The sequence below is a fragment of the Triturus cristatus genome, chromosome 2_1 (assembly GCF_964204655.1).
Source record: "Triturus cristatus chromosome 2_1, aTriCri1.1, whole genome shotgun sequence".
Classification (NCBI taxonomy): domain Eukaryota; kingdom Metazoa; phylum Chordata; class Amphibia; order Caudata; family Salamandridae; genus Triturus; species Triturus cristatus.
In genome coordinates, this window is record NC_140581.1 from 771,204,617 (window position 1) to 771,229,642 (window position 25,026).

Here is a 25,026-nt window from a genome sequence, read left to right on the forward strand (position 1 = left end):
TTCAATATACATTTCCAATCAACATTAGTTTCTTCTGTAGCAGTGTATCACTACGCTTGCATTAATATGATGGTAAAACATTCACCTGTAATCCAAGGATTGACAGATCATATGGTGCATATTATTGTAAACACAATAGTTTTAGGTCTAGGTTTTAAATGTGCCACTGTCATGCAGACCGAATGTCGCCAATAAAGACACACATTTGCTTTTTGGATTCAACCTTTGGGTTTTTTGTAACCAGACACGTTCTGCCATTGGTTTGAGATCTTGTCAGTCACATCTTGCCTCAACCAAGAGGAGCATTTTGCTTTCACCTGATGCTATTAGGATGTATATTTCTCCCTTCAATGGAGTGCCTGCTACAGCTTGCACAGTGATGGGTTGCCTGTGAGCTCCTTGACTCTCAGCCCGACCGTTTCCGCTTTCCACTCTCTTGTCCCTCCCTCTTTCCCATGTGTTTTGGTCATCGTTTCTCCCAGCCAACAGTCCTCTCCTTCCTGTCCCTCCCTCTTTCTCTTGTGTACTCCTCGTTCATCGACCTGCATCTCCCTCTTGTTTCTTCCTTCCACCTCACTCTCTTTCCTGTGCGTCTTGGCTCTTTCTCACACCTACCACCCCTCTCTTTCCTTCCTCCATCCTACCCCTCCCTCTTTCTCATGTCTGTTGCTCCTTGTCCCCGGCCCCCACCTCCTACCCCCACCCTCAAGCACCATTCCCTCCTGGTGGCTTCACATTATTATACTTTATTTTATGTTCCTGCATAGAAATGAAATTTTATCTACATTGAAGACTCACTTGCCTTCAAAAGTGTCCTCTTTTCATTACTATGTCATATGAAGCTCAGCTGGTAAGGGAACCTTCCTTATGGTCCGTCCTGTTTTCTGTCTCAAAGACACTAAAGAAGGGCTTTTATGAAGGCATCCTTGCTACTCAACATTTATTTGATATAGAAACGAAATCAGAAATATGTTGAAGGCAAGAGTGCTTTCAGTGTACACTGACATTCTTGTCATCAACAATAGACTTTATTTCGGTCGAATTACCCTAAAAGTGCAACATGCAATACAGTACGATATGTAATAAAAAATAGTTACAAATATTTAATAAAATACATATGTACATGTTACATATAAAATGAGTTAAGATACCTAATGAAATACATATGTTACAAAACGCAAGAGCAATTATCGAGTATTAAGCTAATATCGAATATAAGCCCTCATTATCAATCCCCCCTCCTGAATGGGCAAGTACTGGTTTTCTTTTCTTATATTTGTCTTGCTTTAATGGGCTTTCCCTGCATACATTAGCATATTAAGCTAGACTTAATGCCTTTGCCATTGCTTGTTAACAACTACAACCCTGCAAATAAAGTATTGCAAAAGTATTCAATTACAGGTGTGGTTTTAGCAGCATTCAAAAATACCTGTGAAAGTGGTGAAATGTATTTTCCGCAAGCATTGCAAGCTGACAGCGTGATGCAGTGGGTTTGTCTAGGAAAAAAGGGAAATGTACTCCCTCACAATTTAGGAAGTTGTTGAAACTTGTCGTTAGTGCTACTAAGGCGAAGCAACACAGTAAGGGAAGGAATATGAATGTTCTGTGGAATATATTTACATGGTTGAATACCCCGAAGTGAACTATCATTAGGAAAATGAACATTACATACATATCTACTCATATGGAAGACAGACACCACCATTCTAGAGCTTTAGAAATGTTACTCTTGATTTAACCTTTTAAAGATACACATTCAAATTAATCAAAAAGGCCTTCCTTCCTATTACCACCAGCCCAAGAGCCGGCAGCATTCTAAACATAGCTATCACACCGACCTGCGCTTCCTTTCGCCTCACAATCTATATTTTAAGATATTCCTATGGCTATGCCATTTGTTTTGACTATTTATTAGTCAAACCATTTGTGTATGAGAATCTTCGAATAATAAAAATAAATATTTCTCTTCATATGTCTTTTTATATTTTTAGGTTTTCAATCTTTTTCAGCACAAGAGTCTTGGTGTGCAAATTAACCTGCGTGTAACAAAGCTTGTTCTTCTCCATGAGACTCCGGTAAGAAAGCAGTTTATTTTCTCGATTTATTTTACTGGGAATGTGATTGCTAAGTGGAGTTTAACAAAAAATCTGTTGCCTTCTGGGAGTGTGTGTTTTTTTTATCTGATAACCATCTAAAACGATCACTTCAACTGCTTACAGATCTCTTTACTTCATCGTGATGTAGCGATTTATTATCTGACATGCCACTATTGCACAGATGCGTGAGCATGTACTGCCCTATCCTCTGCTAGTGTTTGCAGGACTTTCTGGCTGAATTTTCGGTTTTAAATAGTAATATTTCCTCGATCCTCTCACGCACTGGTTATAATATCTCCTGAGCCAATTATTTATTAATTCTAGTCAGCAGTATATGGATGGCTGAAAACAATACAACTTATCACTACAAAGGGGGGCATTACAGTTAACAGTCATGTGGCTATTTTCATCTAGCAAACCTTTATTGCACACAGTACGAGTATGCATTTTATGCAGATTGCCTTTATTCATTCATTACTTGCCTAGAAGCACCCCTGCTTTATAAAGGTAGGCTATCAATGTGTCACAAATGTTTGTGTTGCGTTGCCTGTGCATGAAAAGGACCTCCCCTGCCCATGTTCGACCTGTAACTAAGTCACTTGGTCGCTGACGTAGCCAATCCCTTCTTGTAATGATACCCATTGTACTGGGATACCACAGAAAAAGAGTGGTTGTGCCAGATACTATTTTAAAGCCATCAAGCTGTCCCCATAGTATTGAAGTATACTGAATAAGGGCCCAGACACCAGAACAGGCCCTCAGCTTCCATGTGGATACAAGAGTATGCACTTCACACATTCAACTGTGTGATGTTGGCAGAACTTTTCCTATAGTAAACACAGTTTGCCCAATTCACAAAGATTGGTGTCGGTTATAAGTGTGACTTTCTCTTAAAATACTCATGCCTTACTCATCCTGCATCAGTGGCCAGTAACAATAGGGCTATTCAGTATCTGATAAAGTCTCCTTTTTGTGGGCTCTATGTTACCGTTTTGCTTACATTTTATATTCACTATTTTAGAAGAGAGTGATGTAGTCAGCTGCCCACTTAGATCCATTGCGTCCTTTGAGCCTATTATTATGTACTGAAAGTCACAAACCCCAAACTAAATTGATAGTAAGTTGATGAAATAAGATTGGGATACGAATATGGTGCTAAAGTAAAGCTAGGTGTAGTTGGTTGCAGAACTGGAAATACTGACTACCAATTACAATACCACAACCTGGAAGAGATAGAGTCTCAACAGGTTTCATGTTTGTGCCTAATATGTTAGCTGCATTTTTTAGAACCAAGATTTTTACATTGTTCTCTCTGTATGTTGTATGTTAGAACTTTCAGAGGTATCTACTTGTTTCTTGTTTGCTGATGTTCAACTTGCTTCTGGTGTTCCTTCTTCTGCAGGAAGATGTATCATCCTCTTCACATTCCTGCTTTTATGATGCATACAATACATTTGTATTGGACATTCTGTTTCTCAGTTTTAAAAAAAATTATCTTTATTGAAGTCAGTTATCGGATGCAAATCCAATGCAATCAGAAAATGCTCTATAAGTGAAGTGAATAAATTGATGTCATGGCATGCAGTCCTTTTTCGAAGTAACCTTAGGTACCTACATTATGTCAATATATTTAGCCAGTCTTATTAATTTTTACCTGACTTTTACCAGTTATCCGAGAAAAATTGTCTTTTTGCCATAGTAATGGTGACATGTAATTGATTACCATGGATTCAATGGTGTTCTAATGACTACTCGGTTCAAACAGAAATCTGGTACCCTGTGCTTGCTGTTAAATTCTCTTTATTACTAAATCAGCAAATCTGTTTGATACTATTGTAAATTTTAAAGATACAACTGGGGTTCTTTTATAGTTGGTGCAATCCAATGGAGAACATATGGCTTGAATCAGCCATCAAATTGGCTCCCTGTATCTCTACATTTTCCATCTCTTGTCATGTATGTTATCTTGTCTACTAAAATATAGCAAAGATGTACTTTTCTTAACCCTACATGTGTTTGTGAGTGTGTGTGTGTATGTGTGCGTGTGTGAGTGTGTGTGTGTGTGTGTGTGTGTGTGTGTATTACCCAGTGGCAGTCACCACTGGGTAGTTATAGTTAGGTCTCCATTTCCATAGGATTTATTTTGTTTTTTTTAAAAATAACAACCAAATGTGCAAATTTGCAAAGTGTCCATTATGTCTTTGATCACGGCTACGTTATTAGCTTCACTAGACTACCTAACTAACATTTATAACATTAAAACAAAATTGAGCAAGCCCTGGTCAGGAATTACTAAACAAAGAGGAACAGCGCAGATGGTCGCAATGATCACCAACAGTTCATTGCATTTGTAGCAGCCTAACAATGTGCAAACTTGCAACTAGTCTTTTGACCTTCAATCACCTCTAGTGTTTCTGTACCTTAAAGCAGAATTAAAAAAGTTAGTGACACAGAAAAGTGTGTGAGCATTGGGCAAAAGCTATAAAAACAATAGGGCAACACGAGCGTGCCTGAATTTCAGGTCTTTTAAAAGCCCTTTAAGGAACACTCGTTTGGGGTACGAGAAATATTTACAGAGAAATACGAAGTGTGGAGACCTATTGTCACAGCCACAAGGACCTCTATCTTCTATATGTGGGGCAAAGCCAGAGGGCGAAGCCAGTAAATGGTGAAGTTGCTTAAGTCTAAAATGAGTGATTAAAAATCTATTGTGTGCAATTATTAAAAGAGATAAATAAGGCTCCATGCCCTGCACAGACTTTACTAGGGTGTGCGCTCTAACCATGGGTTTTCTAAGCTCCTCATCCTCTCGGTGGGCAGCGGCATGTTTAAAAAACAACTCTTTGATAATGGTCTTATCCTGTGGCTCCACAGTATCATAACCGGAGAACATATCTACTCTGCCTAAAGCAGTGAAGGTGTCCTTGATGTACTTTAACCATGGGATTTTTAGCCCATGATCAAGAGAGAGGCAGTCCTGGATTACTTGTCTGTTAAAGCCTGACTCCTCATTGGAACAGATCTTCACCCAGCACAACAGGGGTTTGACAGCCACCATATCCATGATGTACTTAGTCACTAATTCCTCATGTATCAAGTACAAGGGGGTACTCCGGGGGACTTTCAGGATGTGCATAAAATATTTATTTTCTAGGTTGTATTTGAAGCCTCTGGAGCATGTGTTGTCTGTTGCTATTCACAGCTTTGAACATACATAATACCAGTCTCTGGTCTTGACATGAAATGCAGATTCTCTGAGTGATATGATGAGAGAATCTGGATTTCATTAAAGACATGGAGGCTAGCAGTATCCTAACCTCCCTTCCAGAGAGAGAGGAATGGAAGGAGGGGGAGGTTATGTTAGTTTAGCATGATATATGCATTTATTATAGTAATTAAAATGTTGCTATCAATTTGATTTATTTCAATTTAATTGAATAGTATTTTTTATCAGGAACTCAGTGAATACAAGAACACAGTAGAAGATTTTGAAGTTTGATATTCAAGAAAAGAAATTGAAGATTTGGAAGTTATAATTGTATCAGTTGAATTCAAGTTCTTTATGTTAACGGATTTGGCCTCGAAGCAGCTGTAAAGAAGAAATTGGCTGCTGGGCTAGGGTCTATAAAGTCTGTCATTTAGATTCTGATTCTAGAGTTCTAGGTTTGGTTACAAGTTGCTTTAAATGGTTGCACATGGAGTAGCAATAGAAGATGTATGCATAATGCTATCCCCGTGTCTTTAATGAAATCCAGATTCTCTGTTCATATTAGTTGGAGAATCTATATTCATTTTGATAGTCTATGGTGTATTTCTCATGAGAGTTTCACCATCTGCAAGCAGTGTGGTACAAAGTAAACTCTCTCCATAGAGTAAATACTGTTTACAGTACCCACTTTTCTAATCATATCAACTTCATAGCTCATTGTAGGTTTGATGACTGTGAGAGGTTTGATGCAGAAAAAAGCTGTCCATTGTAGGAAATTAATTATTGAACAGACGTTGCGAATCTTGGGGAAGTAGGCTGTGTCTGAACAGTTGTATACATCTTGAACACCCTGTGCAATGAGGAGTTCCCATATATCTGTGATTGATTGTTAACTTGAACTAGGCTACCCATGAAGTGTATAGTATAGGGTCAATGTTGCACATAGCACATGCTTTCTACAGCTAAGTGAGTTGTATTTGTCATGGCATTAATGAAGCTTGATATGATTCTGAGCTATTTTGTACTTACTTTGAGGCCTCTAATGCCTTACTGGTTTATAGAGTAACGTATATAAAAAAAACTTTGATGAGGTTATCAGTGATGTCATTAATAATGTCATTTGAGATGTTGTAAATGATATCATAGAACATGTCATGAGTGATAATATGTGACGTCATAAGCAACGCATGGCTGGGGCGCAAGTTATAGTAAGCTCTGCTTTGGCTCTGGCTTTCGCCGGGCGCCATGGTGGGGGGGGGGGTTGGTTTGGCCACCAGCCTTCCCCTGCTACCGAGTCCTATGGCCAAACCCCCCAGCAGGCTGCCAACCCCATGATGCGCACAGCCTTTCACCATGTGTAGTGAGGGGTTGGTCACCAAGCTTGATGGGCAGCCAGGCCCTTTATCCAAACCACCAGCAGGTTGCCGACACCAGGCCGTGCCCAGCCTTTGCTCTTTGGGCCCTTGGGGCTCCATCCCTGAAGCTCTACTAACTATAACTTTTGAATTTCAGTGTTTTTTTAATTCAGAAGGTTAATGTTGTCACTGTCATCTTCAACTAATTATAATGTTAACGTTTGTTCTTTTTCAGTGAAAAAAATAAATATATATACACACACAGAGATAAAACACAAGCAAACAAACTCCTCACAATTGCCCTTTGTATTCAGCCACACTCATTTTATCTGTGTCCTATTGTTTGACCCCTCTAAAATCACTTTCAGAGGCAGAAATTGCTGACCCCTGCCCTCAGATCTCTGGTACAATACTAAGGCAGTGTCCACCTTCCTCCACACACATAAAGCATTGACTCAGCTGGTCTTTGAACAAAAGCCAAGCTCAAAATATCAACAATAGACATAATCATCCAAACATTCATTGCATAAAAGCCAACATATGTCCTGGTTTCGGTGTGTATTATGATCACTGTTTGTCGTATGGTTGGGCTCAGGTTGTGTGCTGCCATTGTGTTCTTGCTGTGTACTCTGTTGTTCATGCTCTGTTTTTTTTACCGTTCAGCTCGTTCTGTTCGAAAAAAAAATGTCATTTAATATTTGAGATTGGTTGAACAGACTTGACTGTAAATGTGCTTGGCTGATATACTTTGCTGGAAACGGGTTCCTTCTTAAGCACATTCCTTCATTTTGCCAGAAGGGAGCAATGTATGTTTAGATATCTTTGCATCCTCGAGAACAAGCACGTTTTATGAGAAATGTGTTCCTTTCATAAGTAAAGTTCTATTAGTGCTCCAGATACGTGCTAATCGAGATTGACAATCAGAGCTTCAGTAAATGATTATTTAGGCCAGTGATGGATTACCATAATATACACTGACCTCCGGTTATATAACTTGTTTACAATGCTAAGCTCCTCTGGTGTAAACATAGGAGTTGGTGCTGAAATAAAAGGCAATCAAAAGGTTAGAAACATAAGTGAAAATCTCTGACAAAACAAACATCTCCTTTTCAGGCGGACATGTACATCGGACATCACGGAGAGAAAATGCTGGAGAGCTTTTGCAAATGGCACCATGAAGAATATGGCAAAAGGAATGATGTCCATTTTGAAATGTCAACAAGCCGGTCGGAAGATGCGTCATCACCTGATGCAGCCATTCTCATAACCAGGCAAGTTTACTGTGGGTGCTGACCGGATGCCCTCCATTTAAACGGCATTCAGTCACTTCCAGTGGCGTAACACCAAATGATGCCCCCCTCCCCCCCGCAGAATGTGATGAGGGGCCCTGAAGTCTCTCATATCTCACAGATATTCATTGATCTTGGGCTGAATGAGGGCCCTTTGTGGGTTTGGCGCCCCCTGGAGGGTTGGGAGCCTCCCTGCTTAAAAGAGGCTGCAGGGGAATGCGTTTACACCCCTGGTCACTTCTAATGAAAGCGTAGACCGGTTTTACACGGTCTAGCCTCGTTATAGTGACTCTTTCTAAAAGCCCCGGTTGTCCCAATATGGCAGTTAATCGCAGTTACCAGACATATCAGGATTTCAAGATCCGTGATAATACTGTAGATCTGAAGTATTTCACCTAGATTTCAGTTGCCCTGCGAAGTTACCCGTGTCTCCATACTTGGTACCTGAAGGACAAATACCGGGTTGTTTCATGTGACTCATAATCTCATAATGGGGCTCATAGTGTTCTATTTTTTTTATTTCAACAGATTTTTATTGATTTTTACACATATATTCATCAACACTTTGTCGTTACAGGGTGGCAGCCCAAACTGGCTGTGTGTTGTTGACAATACAGTTATACATTATGTATGTTTGGCTGTCCCCCTATCCCGCTAAGAGAATAAGAATGAGTGAAAAGGGAAAGGATAGAGATTAAGAGAGGGAGAAGAAGAGATAGTATACCAGAAGTTTACTTCCTTCATCGTGAGGGTTATTAAAACCATTACTTAGGAAGCTCAGAAAAAGGCACTTTAATAAATTGCTGAGCTTATCAGTGCAAAACTTTAAGCAATAAAACATCAAACTAACTTAACTTTTGCACACTTTATAATTGAATCTATATAAAGATGCTTATTATATTTGATTGTCTATAAATTAAGTCAACATTTAATTTATTTGCTGCTATTGTCACTGAAAAAATAATTAATTGAAAATTGAAAACAAGGAATCTAGTAAGTGATTGTTCATGTATAAATCTAATGGCTGTGAAAATTCGTTTAACATGCTGTCTTTTTACAAAAACTCGCAGCAAAAAGAGGGATCTCAGCGATCCAAAACGTGATTGCTCTCCTGCTGGAGGGAGATGACAAAAATGATATCTCAGGCCTAATGAATGTATTCCTCACAGTTGAAACAGTTTGGTAGATCTTGGTTGAAAGAGGCTGGTCAACTGAAAATGGTCATCGATTTTAGGAACAGATGTTTTGCTAGGTATCAAACTGGGTACTGGGATTAGAACATGATGCAGCTATCTAGTATCCCATTGAGAATGAACTTGAAACGAGCTAGTAACCCCAAACTATACCTCGTACAATTGAAAAAACTAACTACAAAGGTCATTCATGATGGTGAGAGCCCATAAAATAAATGAACTCGCCAAAACATGGAGTGAAAGAGAATCTGAGATCTTCAAATGCAACAAGTTGGCACCAGACACTCTATAGTATATATGAACAGATTGCACATGGCAAATGAGGTTCGAAGTACAATGCTCACGGGTACTCTAAAGTGCTTTGTTTCCATGAAAGACTAAGAGGCCAATTACGATGCCGGCCGAAATGCCTCCGACCACTAGTCGGAAGCTTTCCAACGAGGTCGGAGGCTTTCCGACTGACATGGTCGGTTTGCAGTCTGACTGCCGAATTAGGATGTTGGGGGTTCGAGCGTGAATCAGCAGGTCATTCTGACGCAGTTCCGACCGGCTCTCGGAGTCTTACTGATGGTCGGAACCGCATCGTAATTCCCTATGGATGGCGTTTCCGTCGTCAGGATTACGATGTCAGTTTCCCACAGCTTTTCCGTGCCAACCTTTGCAACATGGAAAGGCTGTCAGAAAGTGGCTTTGGGGGCCCCTAGCAGGGCCCCCTTGCCTTCGTGGCCTACGGTTAGTTGCCAAGGGAGGCACCTAGGGGGCTCCCCTGTAAATCCATGCACTGTGTGGCAGGCACCATGTGCCTGCCACAGGGTGTAGGGTTTTACACATACACCCATTTCTTGATGGGACCGGCCGTAACACAAGCTCCCATTGAGAAATGTGAGTATTCGACTGAACAGTGTTTGGTCGCATCGTAATCAGGTGGTCGGAACTGCCAACAGAGGTCGATCGGTCCCGAGATCAAGACGGTGTTGTTCAGAGGCAACTCCGACGGCATCATAATAAGCTCCTAAATGTCAATGGGGTAGCTCCTGGCAAACCAACAGTAAAATATAATCCTTAACGTGGCAACAATTTTAAATATAGAAACTAGATCATACGATCACGGAAACATAAACTTTCACAAAGCATTCTTAAGAAAGAAAAGGAAGAGAGTCGACAATCAGGAGAAGTGAACATGGAAGACGCAGATATATAACTAGGAACAAGACAAGCTGTTCAGCAAAAAACTGTGCGTTATGCCAAAATTCATTTTGCAAAAAAAACACTGCCCCCATTAAGAAAGAACTCAGCGTTATTTGGATAGGTTGGACTTACTGGTGCAATTGACTAGCATGTTAACTTGATAAAACCAAATTAACTAATTAACAATTTTAGGTGTATTTGCTTGTCCATAAATGGGCTTTTTACGTAGTGCCAATTCAGCTAGAGATGATGTTTCCATTCCAATCAGGGATTACAAGGAATACAGGAAACTGCATTCTCTATAATTCCATTGGACATCTCTTGGTGGAATTGGAACAAAAATTGTTAGGTACCACGTGAATCAGATTCCTGATTCCTATGGTAATTTCATCAGGGATTACTGGGGGAAGACTTGCTAGATGGCAGTCATACCTATACCTCCTGTATTCGTGATTTTGGGTGTGGGACTACTGATGCAGCCTTTCAGTAGGAGCCATGATGGAGATCTAACCAGTGTGGTTACTGTGCGTTTTCTGATCAAAATGCCTTAAAGCCTCCCTTTTTACATCACAACATTACTCTTTCATTATATCAGTGTATTTTTCTTTAATGTTATGCAAAGTCAACTGCAGCCAAATGAAGAAACGTAAACGTACAATCATAAAGCTAGGTAATTGAGAACACTTGTATTTTCAGTCATTTGACCATAGAAGACCAAGAACTCAACAAACCAAAGCCTGTGAATACCAAATGAGGACACAAGTGAAACAGCATCCTTATCTGATAGAAAATAATTTGTCATGGACAACTACTCCCAGCATATTCCTACCGACTCGTGGAAGCCATTCAGCAATTTTCCTTCCCTGGACCGCCATGACGGTCCTGCACAATGTAATCTAGTGATAGTCTTACTGCCCTAAATAGGGTGGGGGGACTGCCACTATGACCTGGTGACTCAGTGGAGTAAGAGCAGTCAGGTCATGAGAGTTTCTGACATCAGAGATCCAAGGGGTTCCTTGCACGAGTGAGATTGTTTTTAAGAGTCTTCTACTTCCATAGTTTTCCAACATAGAGTAACACAATATCATGACAGATGTAGTGCGTTTACCGTTTGCGAATTTAATATCACCACTGCTTATCGGTGGAAACGGTGGCCAAACCAGGAGTGTTAGATTAGTGGAATTTCCCTCCATTGGCACAAATCCAAATCGGGAGGTATTCATCTCTAGGAAACAGTTACCCTATCTGACTAATGGTTTTCAATATTTTGCAATTCAACCTTTCTGTAAATCGGACCCATAGTTGGAGACATAAACAGTGCCAATTCCTTACATCATTCATTCACTTTTCTTTCAACTGTTTTTTCAAGTGTGCTTTTTAGATGTCTTCGATTGCTATTGCTAGCAAAATTCAGATTTCCATTTGTTCATAAAAGCAAAATCCATCAACAATGGTCACTTTGACTGACATTTATTAGCTAAAGAAAATCTATTAAAGACTTATATCTGTTAGTATTTTGTAGACTCACAAGTCTGCAACATATGGGTTTAATGTCCCTTTTTTGCTTTAAAGTTTCCTGTGTCTCTGTGCTTCAAATATATGATTAAAGCCATTAAATCTACGTTTAGGTTTATGTTTCAGTGACCATATAGAATCTATTTCAACTCATGCAAGGCATTATTTCCATGTCTCCTTAATATATTTTTTCAGATGAAGATATGTTTCTTTTTAGCAATGCTCTGAAGCATATTCCTAAACCTATTAAAGTTTTAATGAATTTCGGAAACTACTACATGAAGTTATTGCTGACAGAAAAGCTAATGGGAAAGTGTATCAATTACGAAACTATTCTTAATTACACGGATTACATGGAGTGCACTTTTTGTGTTTTTAATTAAGTATTTTAATGCTCTTTTTAGTGATATGAAAGCTTTTCAACTGTTGCAAATGGGTTCTCGCCATTTATACGCCAGGATGTTTTGCTTTGGATCACCTGGGTTTTGGACCATTATGTAGGGTGAGCCTCATTACCTGAGTCTCACTTCCAGAAAGTTCATGGTAAATTTGACTTTGCATGTTTTCCGCCAGTGTCTGCCTTTTAAGATAAGGCCTCTGCAACACAGCTAGGGTAAGGGACACCAGGCTAGTTACACATGATCATGTGTGCACAAATGTACGCACGAAGGCAGGCTGCATGTGAGAGACTACAGCCTGGTAGCTGCACATAGGTAGCTTTCCTCTGGCATTTGTATGCCTTTTTGCCCACGAAGGGAAGGCATGACTATTTAATGGAAGGACACATAGAAATTGATGTTGAGCATGTCCTTACAGTAAAATATACCCCACATTATTGTCAGTGTAGCACAGCTGGCTGCTGACATAGGGAATCATTGGGCTACCTTGCTAAATTAGGATTTATAGTAGCTAGATCATTTTAAACTTGTGGATTTGCTATCAGATTTGAAGATTTCCCCTGTGGAACATGTCTTATAGGAAGAACTACTGGAAACCAGAGAAAATTTCTGGCTGTACCGTTTAAAATCACTGCATCCAGATGGACTGAACATCACTGACAATACCACCTGATTACTACATATCCAAAGAGATCTCAGGACTTCATTGATTCCACATTCTAAATGGAATCTTGACTCATGATACCTTTTAAAAATTCAGCAGTGTCATCTGTACAGCCACTGAGCAAACCATCTTGTGCTACCTGAGGGAGGCAGTAGCTGAAACGTTGTAGTGGAAATATATTTTTGTTCTTTGAGTCCAACTGTCTGAGTCACTTCGTTCTTGGTCATTTTATTTCTTTGTGGCTCATTGTATCCTTTGGGATCCAGATTTATGTCCTGGCTGACTGTTGTTTTCTTGTGATCCTATATGTATATATCGTGAACAAGGCTGTGAGTAACAGCCGGAACGCGTGGGTGAATTTGCTAATAATAACAAGCTTGTGCAAGGAAATGCAGTGCTCTGATTGGCAGCCAACGCTTCAACCAGGAAGTGTTTACAGCCATCTTGGGACTCGGCATAAAGCAAGTCCCTCTTACAAAACCATAAAAATAAGAAAAGGGGGCAGGGTAGGAATACCCTCAGCCCATAAACCTGGTTGTGGAGTCCCAGAGGAACCCTGACAAGGTAAAAAAAGCATTTTTGTTTAAAAAAAAAATTGGTTGTGAAATTTGTGAATTTGTGGTAAAAAAACACAAGCGCTACTCATTGGGGGGCGAAGTCCCCTTGGATGCTCAGGGTCCTTGGGGTCCAAGAACCCCTGCTGTTACCACCGCTAAGTTCAAGACAGCGGGACTGATGAGACCACATTGGAGGCCTGCCCGGTTTCTCAACCTCTCTGAAAACGCACCTCCTGGTGCACTACTGGTTGGGGGATGAAGTTCTCTTGGCTGCTGAGGGTTCTTAGGGACCAAGAACCCCTATTGTTAACACTAGTATGTCCCACACAGTGGGATTGCTGAGACCTCATTGGAGGCCCCACCCCCTTTCTCAACCACTCTGAAAACGGCACTCCTGGCACACTACTGGTTGAGGGATGAATTCCCCATGGCTGTTGAGGGTAGTTGGGGGCCAAGAACCCCTATTGCTACCACCAGTAAGTCCCACACAGTGGAAATGCTGGGACCTCTATAGATGCTCTGCCTCCATACTCAACCACTCTGCGAACATGTCTCCTGGCATTACTGGTTGGGGGATGTAGCCCTTTGGCACTTGCGAAGTAGAGTTTACCACCCACCCCTAAAATAAGGGTGAAAAACGAGCAACAAAAGGCAAAACAAAGGTGAGAAACAAGCAGACAAAGCTGAAATAACAGAAAGAATGAGCACAAGGAGGCAAAGTAGAGGTCAGAAACAAGCAGCAAGAGCCAAAGTAGAGATCAGAAACTAGCAGAAAAAGGCAGACTAAAGGTCAGGAGCGAGCAGAAAGAGGTTAAAATAAAGGGCAGACTGAGCAAAAAAAGGAAAATAGAGGGCAGGAGCGAGCAGAGAGGAGGCAAAAAAACAAGTTGAAAATGCACAGAGGAGGCAAAAAACCTAAGACAGCAGAGAGTAGCAGACTGCAGGCAAGATGGACAAGAGGACCATCATAGGGGGAGCTGGCATATGGACCTGCTTCCATGTGCCCCCTACTTTTTCCACACACCCACTGACAGACACACTCAGACACACAAACACCCACTCACTCACCCACTCAGAGACTCAACCACCCATTCACTGAATTTCACAAGCAATCTTGCACCCACTCACAGACCCACTCAGACATTCATGCACCCACTCACAGATCCATACAATCACTCCTACACCCACTTATAAAGCCATGTACCCACCTATACAGTTACTCACACACCAACTCACTGACCCATATAACCACTCACACACCCACAAACCCATTCAAACAGTCACTCAGAGACCCATACAGCCACACACACACACACACACACACACATTCACCCACTTATATAGACACTCACACGCCCATTCTCAAAGGATACAGGTTACAGTTAGGGAATACAATTTTAAAAAATGTTGAAATTCACAAAAAAACAAAGGTTACAAGGATGTTATAGTTAGGAAATATTATTTTAAAAAACTTAGATATTCACTGAAAAAAAACAAAGGTTACAAGGGATGTTATAGTTAGGGTCAGAATTCACCCGTACAAAACAAGTGAAATTCAACAGATGGCAGAAAAAAGAGCAGGATAGACAAAACAGAGGGTAGAAAAAGAGCAGGAAAGGCAAAGCAGAGGCAGAAAAACTAGCAGGAAAGGAAAAATAGGGTTACACATAAAGGGGTAGAGGGGGGTCCAAGGGAACGTTTTAAGACCAGCAAGAATTACATCCCCAATTAAATACAAAGAAATAACATAGAAATTCTTGGGTCTGTGATAACAAAGCAAAATGACAGAGACTCTCTACAAGTCACACAGGAAAAACCTGTGGGTTAATCCCTTTAAGGACGTAATCCCTCTCCCACCAAAGGTGGCATGCTTCATCATCTGGGATTCTCCTCCTGGCGGGAAACCCAAGTCCTGCCAAGGGCTACAACTCTCTCTCTGAGAGGGAGGAGCCCAGGGATGTTTTAACTAGGATATTCTAAATCTAACAGATGAGAGTAACAAAAACTGGTCTGGGTGAGGGTGCAGCGCAACAGAAAAATTAAGTTGGTGGACGCTGATTTAAAAGTAACTAACGAGAATAAAAAATCTTTCTTTTAGTCATTCACTCGCTGCCAGGTTTAAAAGCAGTGCACCTGCAGTATGGATTTAAAACTGCATGTGTCAGATAGAAAAACAGGTCTACATGTTTCAGCCAGGGAGGCCGAAAAAGGTGTCATGGCTTTCATCAGGACCTAAGAGGGTGCTGCTGCACAACAGAAACGTTTATAGTGTACAAAAACAATTAATAAAATACAAAACCAGTATTCCTGCTGTTTTTCGATTCAAGGTATACTGATCGTACCTGTTAGAGAAAGATACAAAAACATGAAAATCTGATAGGTGACTGGCTCTGAACATATTTGCACATAATATGGTGGATATTGTGTGTGATACTCTTATCACTACATTTTCAATGCGATTTGCATGTAAAATGAGTGTATATTTCGCTTACCTGTAGTGTACAGATAAGAAACCTCACCTCTACCTGGCTACAGCTCAGGGAAGGGGGGCACCGCTCTGAAAAGAAGGTGAATGTGAATGTGTCAAAAGCATAACATATGATTGAATTGACACTTTTCCTTAAAGTTCCATTGAGGATCAAGCAGATCACGGAGAAAACCAGTTTATAAAGAACTATGTAAGGTCAAGGGTGTTTGTGGACAGCTACTACCTTTATTGTTGCATTGTGGTAACCATATGGTGATGGTGACAAAAGAAAGACTGTGCACTGATAGCGGAACAGTCAACACATCTGCATCAAGGGTGTTTGTAGGCGGCTACTACCTTCATTGCTGCATTATGGTAACCATATGGTGATGATGATACAAGATCCACTGCGCAGTAATAATGGAGAAGTCAGCCTCCCTTAATCTACTCAACCCATAGAGGGACAAAAAGTGTTTTGCCTTCTATTGCCTACCGAGTATAGTTTGGGAAATCTTTAGTTGAGAAACCTTTCTTCTTGTACTAGTCCGGTAATGCCGCAAGGGGGGCATTACAATGTGGAAGCGCTGAGATAAGCTAACGCGCTATCTATAAACACAAACTGGCACGAATCACCCACTCATGGTATCTTCTTGAGCCAACAGTGTCACATACAATACGTGTGCTCGATGTTGCTATAACGATATGTAGTCCACACCTCATGGAGGCATTACATGGTGGAAGCGCGGAGTGAGGATAGTGCACTTTCGATAGTAACTAGCAAGCACAAGTCACCTAACAGTGGTATTGTCAGTGGCCAACAGTATTGAGTTTTGGTGAAACTTGGATTCAGGTAATTTCTCTCTAATATACTGATACATTCCCTGGCTGTACTTTTGTCACCATCCCAAATTTGGAACAGATCATCAATATTGCTCCGTGTAGCTTTCATTTTTCTCTACCCAGACCACCTGCTCCTCCCACCAACCCAGGAAAAGATTTGCCAGGCTGGGGATGAAGCAGGTGCCACCAGGGAGAACCATTGTATCATCTAATGGGGGGTGTTCTGGAAAACACTTTGATCTTTTGTGATTACTTTCTGTCTCCATTCGTAGTTAATTTAAGATCATATTGCCATGACAGTACTGATTTTCTGAGAAGAATTTATGATGTAAAATGGGAAAGCACATATTTGATGATATCACTTGATGTATGCTCGTTATACACCTGTATCGAGCACAGGAAGGGGGTGGACACTTTCATGTACTTCCTTCAGTACAGACAATTATCCATGTTAGAACATACCAACATGTTGTAGGTGATGATGCTTTATTGTCTGGGACAGAATATTTTACTGTTTGAAAAAACACTATACAGACAAAAGTCAGGCACAGCCATGGGCAGCTGCTTTGTCCCCTAATTTGGGATGGTGGCGAATATACAGCCAGGGAATTCATCAGTATATTAGAGAGAAATGACCTGAATCTAAGTTTCATCTATAGTACCAGCAGAACCTTCTGTGAATTCCTAGATATACCTATACGGATTGATAAAGGCAAATTACATACTTCTCTTTTCAGAAAAAAGACAGCTGGCAATAGCATATTTCATGCACAAAGCCACCATCCGGCCCCACTCATCCATAGCACACCTATGGTGAGTTCCTTGGGGCACGCCGCAACTGCAGTAGGGATGATACTTTTAGCAAAGAACAGGAAGATATGAAACATAGATTCAAAAAACGGGGTTACTCACATAAAATATTGGCAAAGGCCAGCTAAAAATTGGAGGGAATGAAGCAGGAAGATGTCCTATTTAAAACCAAGGACACCCACAAGAATAAAAGTGAGGATAACAAACCAAGATTGATTGCCACTTTTATTAAAAGATCCATTCAGTTCAAGAAAATCTTGAAACACCATTAGAGCCTACTAGTATCGGATCCTATAATTGGCAGTATGATAGTCAGCTCACATACAGGCAACCACGATCATTTACGGACTGTCTAGTACACAGCTTCCAAGAACCAACACCTACGACCAGCTGTCTGGGTACACAAAGGGGAGGCTTTTTTCTGCGCAGCTCATGTAAAGCATGTAAGAATAGCCAGATCTGTAAAAGCTACTCTATGAGAAATGGTAAAACCAGGAAGATTTGCAAATATATATTACATGCACCACAGAGTTTGCCATATACATTCTGGAATGCCCGTGTGGTTTGAGATATGTTGGTAGTACTAAACTTCCACTTAAGATGAAAATTCTTCAACATCTACTAGCTATTACCAATAATGATTCCAATTATCCAATAGCACGTCACTTTCAGACAACACACAATGGTAATAACAATCACATGAAAGCCTTTGGGATTGAATGTATTGTGAAACACACTAGAGGGGGTAACAGAGAAAAGATGTTAAGAACATTGGAGTCCAGACATGTAATTTATTTAAACACCAAAATACCTTATGGGATGAACAGCTGCGAGGAATTAACAACACATATTGGTTGACTAAACATTTCCTCTTCAACCACCAACCGATGTATGCCAGCACTAATATCGGTCAACATTGGTGCAAAACTAAAAATAATAACAATGAGTCTCAATTGTTTGCATTATATACCATTCGACAAAACCCCAATGCATTCATAATTATCAACAGTTATTGATGGGTTACATTAAAAATCCAATGTAAACAGTATTGAACCATTAATTAGGCAAATATAATTATATTTCTTAACCTTCAAATTTGAGCCCTGAATGGGCAAATTTACAAAACAACTCATTGTTTGTCCCTAATGGGCTAGTTGAAATTCATTCTATGTTACTGTTATCATAATCATCGCTTTTCAATTCATACTATCATCTCTTTCAAAAGTGATGGCCATCAATTTATAAAAAAATATATCTCAAAACGAAGAGGAAGGATCAGAAATTTGTTAATAAAATCTACTGACAAGAAGAAAAGGTTTCTCCAACAAAATATTAACGATCATTTCTTTAAACTCAATTTGTTGAGGATTATTTATCCCTTAGTATATCATGCTGTATTCTTCTTAGTCAGGTAGTGGGAAGAGATCTGATAGAGGTGACATAGATACAGCATAGGAGAGAGGGTGTAACAAATTAATTTCATGTGGTAAAGCGAGGGAAACATTGTGGGAGAGAGTCTCTACATAGCCAATAGTATATATCAAACATGCTTAAAACATGAGGCTATACCTTTATGTTAGGCTCATCCTCCATTGATGAATATATCAGTTGGCACAGAATTCCTGTGACTCGAATCTGATAATCCAATATACAGAGGATATATGTGTAGTATTCAAGAATTAGATAGTATTCTAAAATATCACATATGTTGTAAGTTCTCATTATTTAACCTATATGTACCCACAATATTTCTTCGCAGTTCAGACAATGTGGGGTAAGGGTGCGCAGGTCAACTATGTATTTCGACTCTAGTTGCCTTAGCATTCATACCCTATCTCCCCCTCTTTTAGGTGTAAAAATATTGTCTATACAGAAAAATCTCAGCTGTTGACTATTGATGTTGTGATGTTCTGCGAAATGTCTAGCCACTGGGTAGCTATCGTCTTTTTTGGTAATAGCACGCATGTGCTCCAAGATTCTCTTTTTTGTCTGGTGTATTGTGCTCCCCACGTAACGAAGGTTGCACGGACACATCAGACAATATACAGTGAATTCCGTACTACAATTAAGGAGTCTGGCTATACACCTAGTCTGATCTTTGCCTGGTACCTGGTACTCTTTCACTACTTTGCTGTTTTTACATGCCTTACATTTGAGACATGGACAAAAACACTTAACACTACTGGGACTGACTGACATGGTGTTACTATAATGACTATGAACCAGCATATCTTTCAAGGAAACATTCTTCCTGTATGTAATACTGGAATGATGAGAAATGAAGAATGTTCCAATGTTTCCTTAGAATCTGGCGGATTACTCCAGAGTCTATGGAATATGTCAGTATCATCCTAGTTGCTTCCTCCTCAGGAGGTCTAACTGTCCTATTGAGGGGTTCTTCTCTCTCTCGTCGATTTACCTTCGTTATTGCTCGTTTTAGTACCTTTTGAGGATAGCCTCTTTGAGCAAACCGATTTATCGCCTGCTCACTGGCTATATCATAGTCCCCTTTGGTTGTGCTATTCCTTTTCAGGCGTAACAGTTCTCCATAAGGAATACTGTTTACGAGACAGCGTGGATGTTGGCTGGTGTAGTGTAGAGTAGCATTCCCCGCTGTGGGTTTCCTAAATAGTTTAGTTTTCAACTTATCCCCTTCAGCAAAGACCGTCAGATCCAAATAGGCTACCTCTTTCTTACTGATAGTGCCAGTAAAGTGTAGGTTGATGTCATTGATATTAAGACTATCTATGTACTGATTTAGTTCATTTCTGGTACCCGTCCAGATGAAAAAAATATCGTCGATGTAGCGGGTCCAGATTGCTATCTTCTGTGCCAATGTCTCATTGCAGAAATGAAATTAATTAGGTGTGCAAATTGGGGACACAAATGTGGAAGTGAAGACACTGACCATTATTGGGGACAGCTGCCCCTAACCCACTGGGGTTTGATTAGGTTGCAAAAGGCACTAGGATGAGACTGAACCATTGCACGTATAACTGTGGCTGCTGTATAACGCATGACTGACAAGTATCTACTGAGATCTCTAGGTAGAAACTTGTGAAATGCCCACTTGGGCTGTATTATGTGCAAGGGATGCAGCAGTACAGACAACAAAGCTCTTAGAGCACTTTACCCACATGAGTAGTGATGTGGTTTATGGCTGTTTCCACCGTATAAATGATGTTCTGCACATCGGACCGCGCTGTATGTGGTTTAAAGTTTGTGGTAGTGTCGAAACTGCTAACGTGCTTTGCTCAGTTACCGGCACTTGCAGCTAATTTTTACTTTTGAATTGCCAGCACGCATTATTAATGCGAATTTCAAGTGTTAATCCAAATTTTTGATTTAACATTGCATGATTATGTTAATGTAATGCTCTTTTGAGATTTCCCGAAACATCAACAGATTAACTGAATGTATGCCCTCCTAGCTCTGAGAATACTTAAACACTAAGGAATCTGTTTTCACTATCTATGATTTGAAGGTGTGTCACATGGTATGGTTAAAACAAGGTGTTTTGCATTGCACTCTTACTCGTGAACAAGGAGCTGTTTCTCCGAAACGCGTAAAGTGATTGGGCTGTAAAAGAATAAAAACACGCTGTAAAGGATATTTGTGGCTGTGGCATCATTTTTGGAAAGTTGACAAACGATTATATATACGCTCCAATCCTCCTTCAACATTCATGAAAGGAAGAACGGCACTCTCTGGGCTTCGTTGTAGCAATTTTAATCTTCGGACAACAAACGCGTTTCAGAAAACTTCCTTCGTCAGTGTTGTTTACATGACGCATAGGGAGGCAACATTTAACCCCTTGAGTGCCCATGACGAGATGGTCTCGTCATGGGCCGCGGTTGCGCTGTGCCCATGACGAGACTATCTCGTCATGAGCCCCGCCCGCTAATGAAACGCCCGACACAGGGCGTGGAAAGGGCGGGGCACTCAAGGGGTTAAAGCATCATCAACGTTGTCATAGAAATAGACAAGGGCTTATACCAAAACGCTCTATTATGAGCACCATATTGAAAAAGTAAATCTCTTAATTGATGTAAATACACGATAACAGTGCATCACACGTCAAAATACATAAATTAATCATGACACCAAAATTCTCTTGGGTGACGCATTGCAAACGTGACAAAATGACAATCTCGCCGTGTATCGGCACTGGCAATCTTTATTACCGATTGCTGTAATTCTGCTGTATATCAGCATTCACTCGATGCTATTCAAATTAGAGAGACTGTACGAGAGAGAAATTCGGAAGTAGTGGGAAGCCACATCCTTACAAAATTATATAGAGGTTGAAAGAGTCCCTAGGGGACTACGGATTTACACAGTCCCTGCATATGAAAACCCCGATCCAAAACTTCTTGAAGTCTGGGCAGCACATATAGCCTCTTCATGTAAGGGAATGCTAGAAATACTCGTGCAATTTGCTTGGAGCGATAGAGATAAAGCTCTAAAAGAAATTGAAAGCCTGGAAGAAGAATTGCGATTGAATTTGGATAAAAACCGACAGGAACATCTGAGAGAAGCAAAGAAAAAACGATTGTCAAAATATGAAATAAAGATAAAACATCGGAAACAAGAGAAGTATGATCGAGATGAAAGGGACTATGCTATGGGGCGAATTTTGACCTTCGCAAAGAAATTTGATCAACCACGAAAGGAGGTGGTTAATAAGACCAAAACACCCACCAATGAAAATCCACCAAGGGTAGAGACCTCGGAGTCCGATGTGACTGAGAATGAGTTATCAGAAGAAGAGGTAGCCAGCCCATCTGGGAGGATACATAAAACTCCTTTTCAACAGGAGTTCAACATCATCCACCAATCATGGCTAAGGGGGGGCAAGAGCAAGCCCCCGGAAGAAGATGGAAAACCAGAAGGGGCGGCAGGAAGAGGCAGAACAAAGCCCAATCATACAGACAGAGTCACATGGAGCAAGAGGGGAGGAAGGTGGTAGAGAATACCGATCAGCTAACTATCATCAATTTATCACAAAAAGTCCTCACGAGCACAGAAGAATCAGTGCTAAAACTTGGACTGAAAGTCATATGGAATATACTCAGACAAAGATCGACTTGTTTAAATTTGTCCGAAAACTCAAGTTGCATACGTTTTTCAAATTGAGACCTACCATAAAAAAAGCTAGATCCTTGAAAACACAGAGTATGGATGTAGATCTATTGACTGTCAATGATCTTACAACCTTAGAAATCCTGGAGGATTTACAACAGGATGGTACAATAGAAAATCCACAGCCCGTAACAACATTAAGTCAACGGATGAGACTTGTGGATTTTGAACAGGAGGCACCAACTAGTGGAATGAAATTACCTTCACAATTTCTACCACAGATGCTGTTTGACACGATCGACGTATTCTCTGATACAGTCATCAAGGATTTGATCAAATTCAAAAACAACAACCAAAAATCAACGAAAAATCGTGACAACCTGACTAAATTGCAAAGAAAGGCCATAAAAACTTTGGAGCAGGATACTTCAATTGTCTACAAACCCTCGGACAAGGGAGGCAATATTGTCCTCATGCCACGAGAACAATATGTAGAAGAAGCTCTACGGCAATTAAAAAATCCAGACTGCTATGAATCAACTAATGTAACTGTATATCAAGACAGCATTCGACAACTGCATGCTCTTATAAAGAAGTGGCATAATAAACAGATGTTGGACTCAGACGAACATTTATTTTTGAGAGCGACTAACCCGATTCTACCCACTTTTTATCACCTCCCGAAGGTGGATAAAGACAAAAACAAACCACCTGGGAGGCCAATAGTCTCCTCCATGGGTAGTCTCACAGAAAATCTTTCACGATTTTTAGATCATTTTCTGTTTAGTGCTGTACTTGAATTGAAATCATACATTAAGGATACCACCGATTTCATTGAACATATAGAAACACTTGAATGGCAGCCATCGTACTGTCTGGTGGTCTAAGACATCACCAGCTGATACACTTGCATTAATCAGGTACAAGGCTTGCATGCTGTAAAATATTTTTTACAAAAAAGACCACTAAAATATGCGGTTCATAACAGCATGCTGCTGGAGCTAATAGAGTTCTGCCTGTTTAATAACATTTTTATTTTTCAGGGCGAGCTTTATAGGCAGGTTTCGGGGACTGCGATGGGCACCTGCTTCACCCCCACTTATGCGAATTTATTAGTGGGCTGGTTGGAGGAGCAGGTGGCTTGGTCCCATACCAATGAGAAGTGGACCACCAAAATAGTATCATGGTATAGATATATCGATGGTCTTTTCTTGGTATGGAGAGGCACAGTAAGTGAGGCTAATGAGTACATAGTACATCTGAATGATAATGAGTTTAACCTGCGATTCTCGGGCGAGATTAGTTTGGTGGCAGCTAACTATCTCGACCTGAGAGTTGAGATCAAGGATGGAAAGGTCACTAAGGCTCTATTTAGAAAGCCCACTGCCGGGAATGGTAATTTGCATGCGTCCAGTAGTCATCCGCAAAAATTAAAGAACAGTATTCCCTATGGGGAGTTCTTGAGGTTAAAGTGGAACTGCTCTAGGGAATCAGATTTTGATCTTGCAGCTCAAGAAAGTACTAATCGATTCCTAGCAAGAGGATATGGTGCAGGACTTCTAGATAAGACTTTAAATAAAGTAAAATTGTTATCTAGGAAAGACCTGTTAGAACAGAAAAAACACAGACAGGACCATGGAAAATTCCGCATGTAAACCACCTACTCTGATGAGGCTGATACACTTAGAAACATACTGAGAAAGAATTGACATGTGTTAAAAATGGATGCCATCATTGGTGCTGATATTCCAGCGACACCATTGATGACATTCAAGAAGGCACGCTCATTGAGAGATAGATTAGTACATAGTCACTTAGACAGTATTCCAGCCAAACAGGGTACTCTGAATGAGTTGAAGGGGTTCTATCCCTGTGGGAAATGCAAAGCTTGTGCCTTTAGCAGAAGAGTTTTAACTTATAAGGTCAATGGTCTAAAATCAGACAAAAAGATCAACAAATTCATGACCTGCCAAACAACATATTCAGTTTACTGTCTCAAGTGTCTCTGTGGACTTAGTTACATAGGGAGTACTATTAATAGTGTAAAATTGAGGGTGCTGGAACACATGCGTGCCATCGTGAAAAAGGATTTCAACTATCCGATGGCACGCCATTTTGCTATAAAACATAAAAGTGACAGGATCTGTTACAGTATTTTAGCATTGATTGTATACCTTTAAATGACAGAGGAGGCGATAGAGTGATGAGGTTAAGGAGACTAGACACCCGTTACATCATGGACCTACAGATGAAATCCCCGAATGAATTGAACAGTGGGGAAGAACTAACAGTACATCTGGGTAATTAATCAGAAATTTGTGATAATTGGTCTTTTCTTATCTTCCTTTTTTTCTTGAATAGCAT

General features: G+C 40.4%; 1 protein-coding gene across 1 annotated transcript in view; it reads left to right on the forward strand.

Annotated features, from left to right (window-relative positions):
• Positions 1-25,026, forward strand: part of ADAMTS19 (ADAM metallopeptidase with thrombospondin type 1 motif 19) — a 1,193,695-nt gene that overhangs the window by 316,191 nt on the left and 852,478 nt on the right. Inside the window, exons 5-6 of the mRNA XM_085632713.1 lie at positions 1,992-2,075; positions 7,773-7,934. Of these exons, the coding sequence (XP_085488839.1) occupies positions 1,992-2,075; positions 7,773-7,934 (246 nt within the window). The remainder of the gene's footprint in view (positions 1-1,991; positions 2,076-7,772; positions 7,935-25,026) is intronic.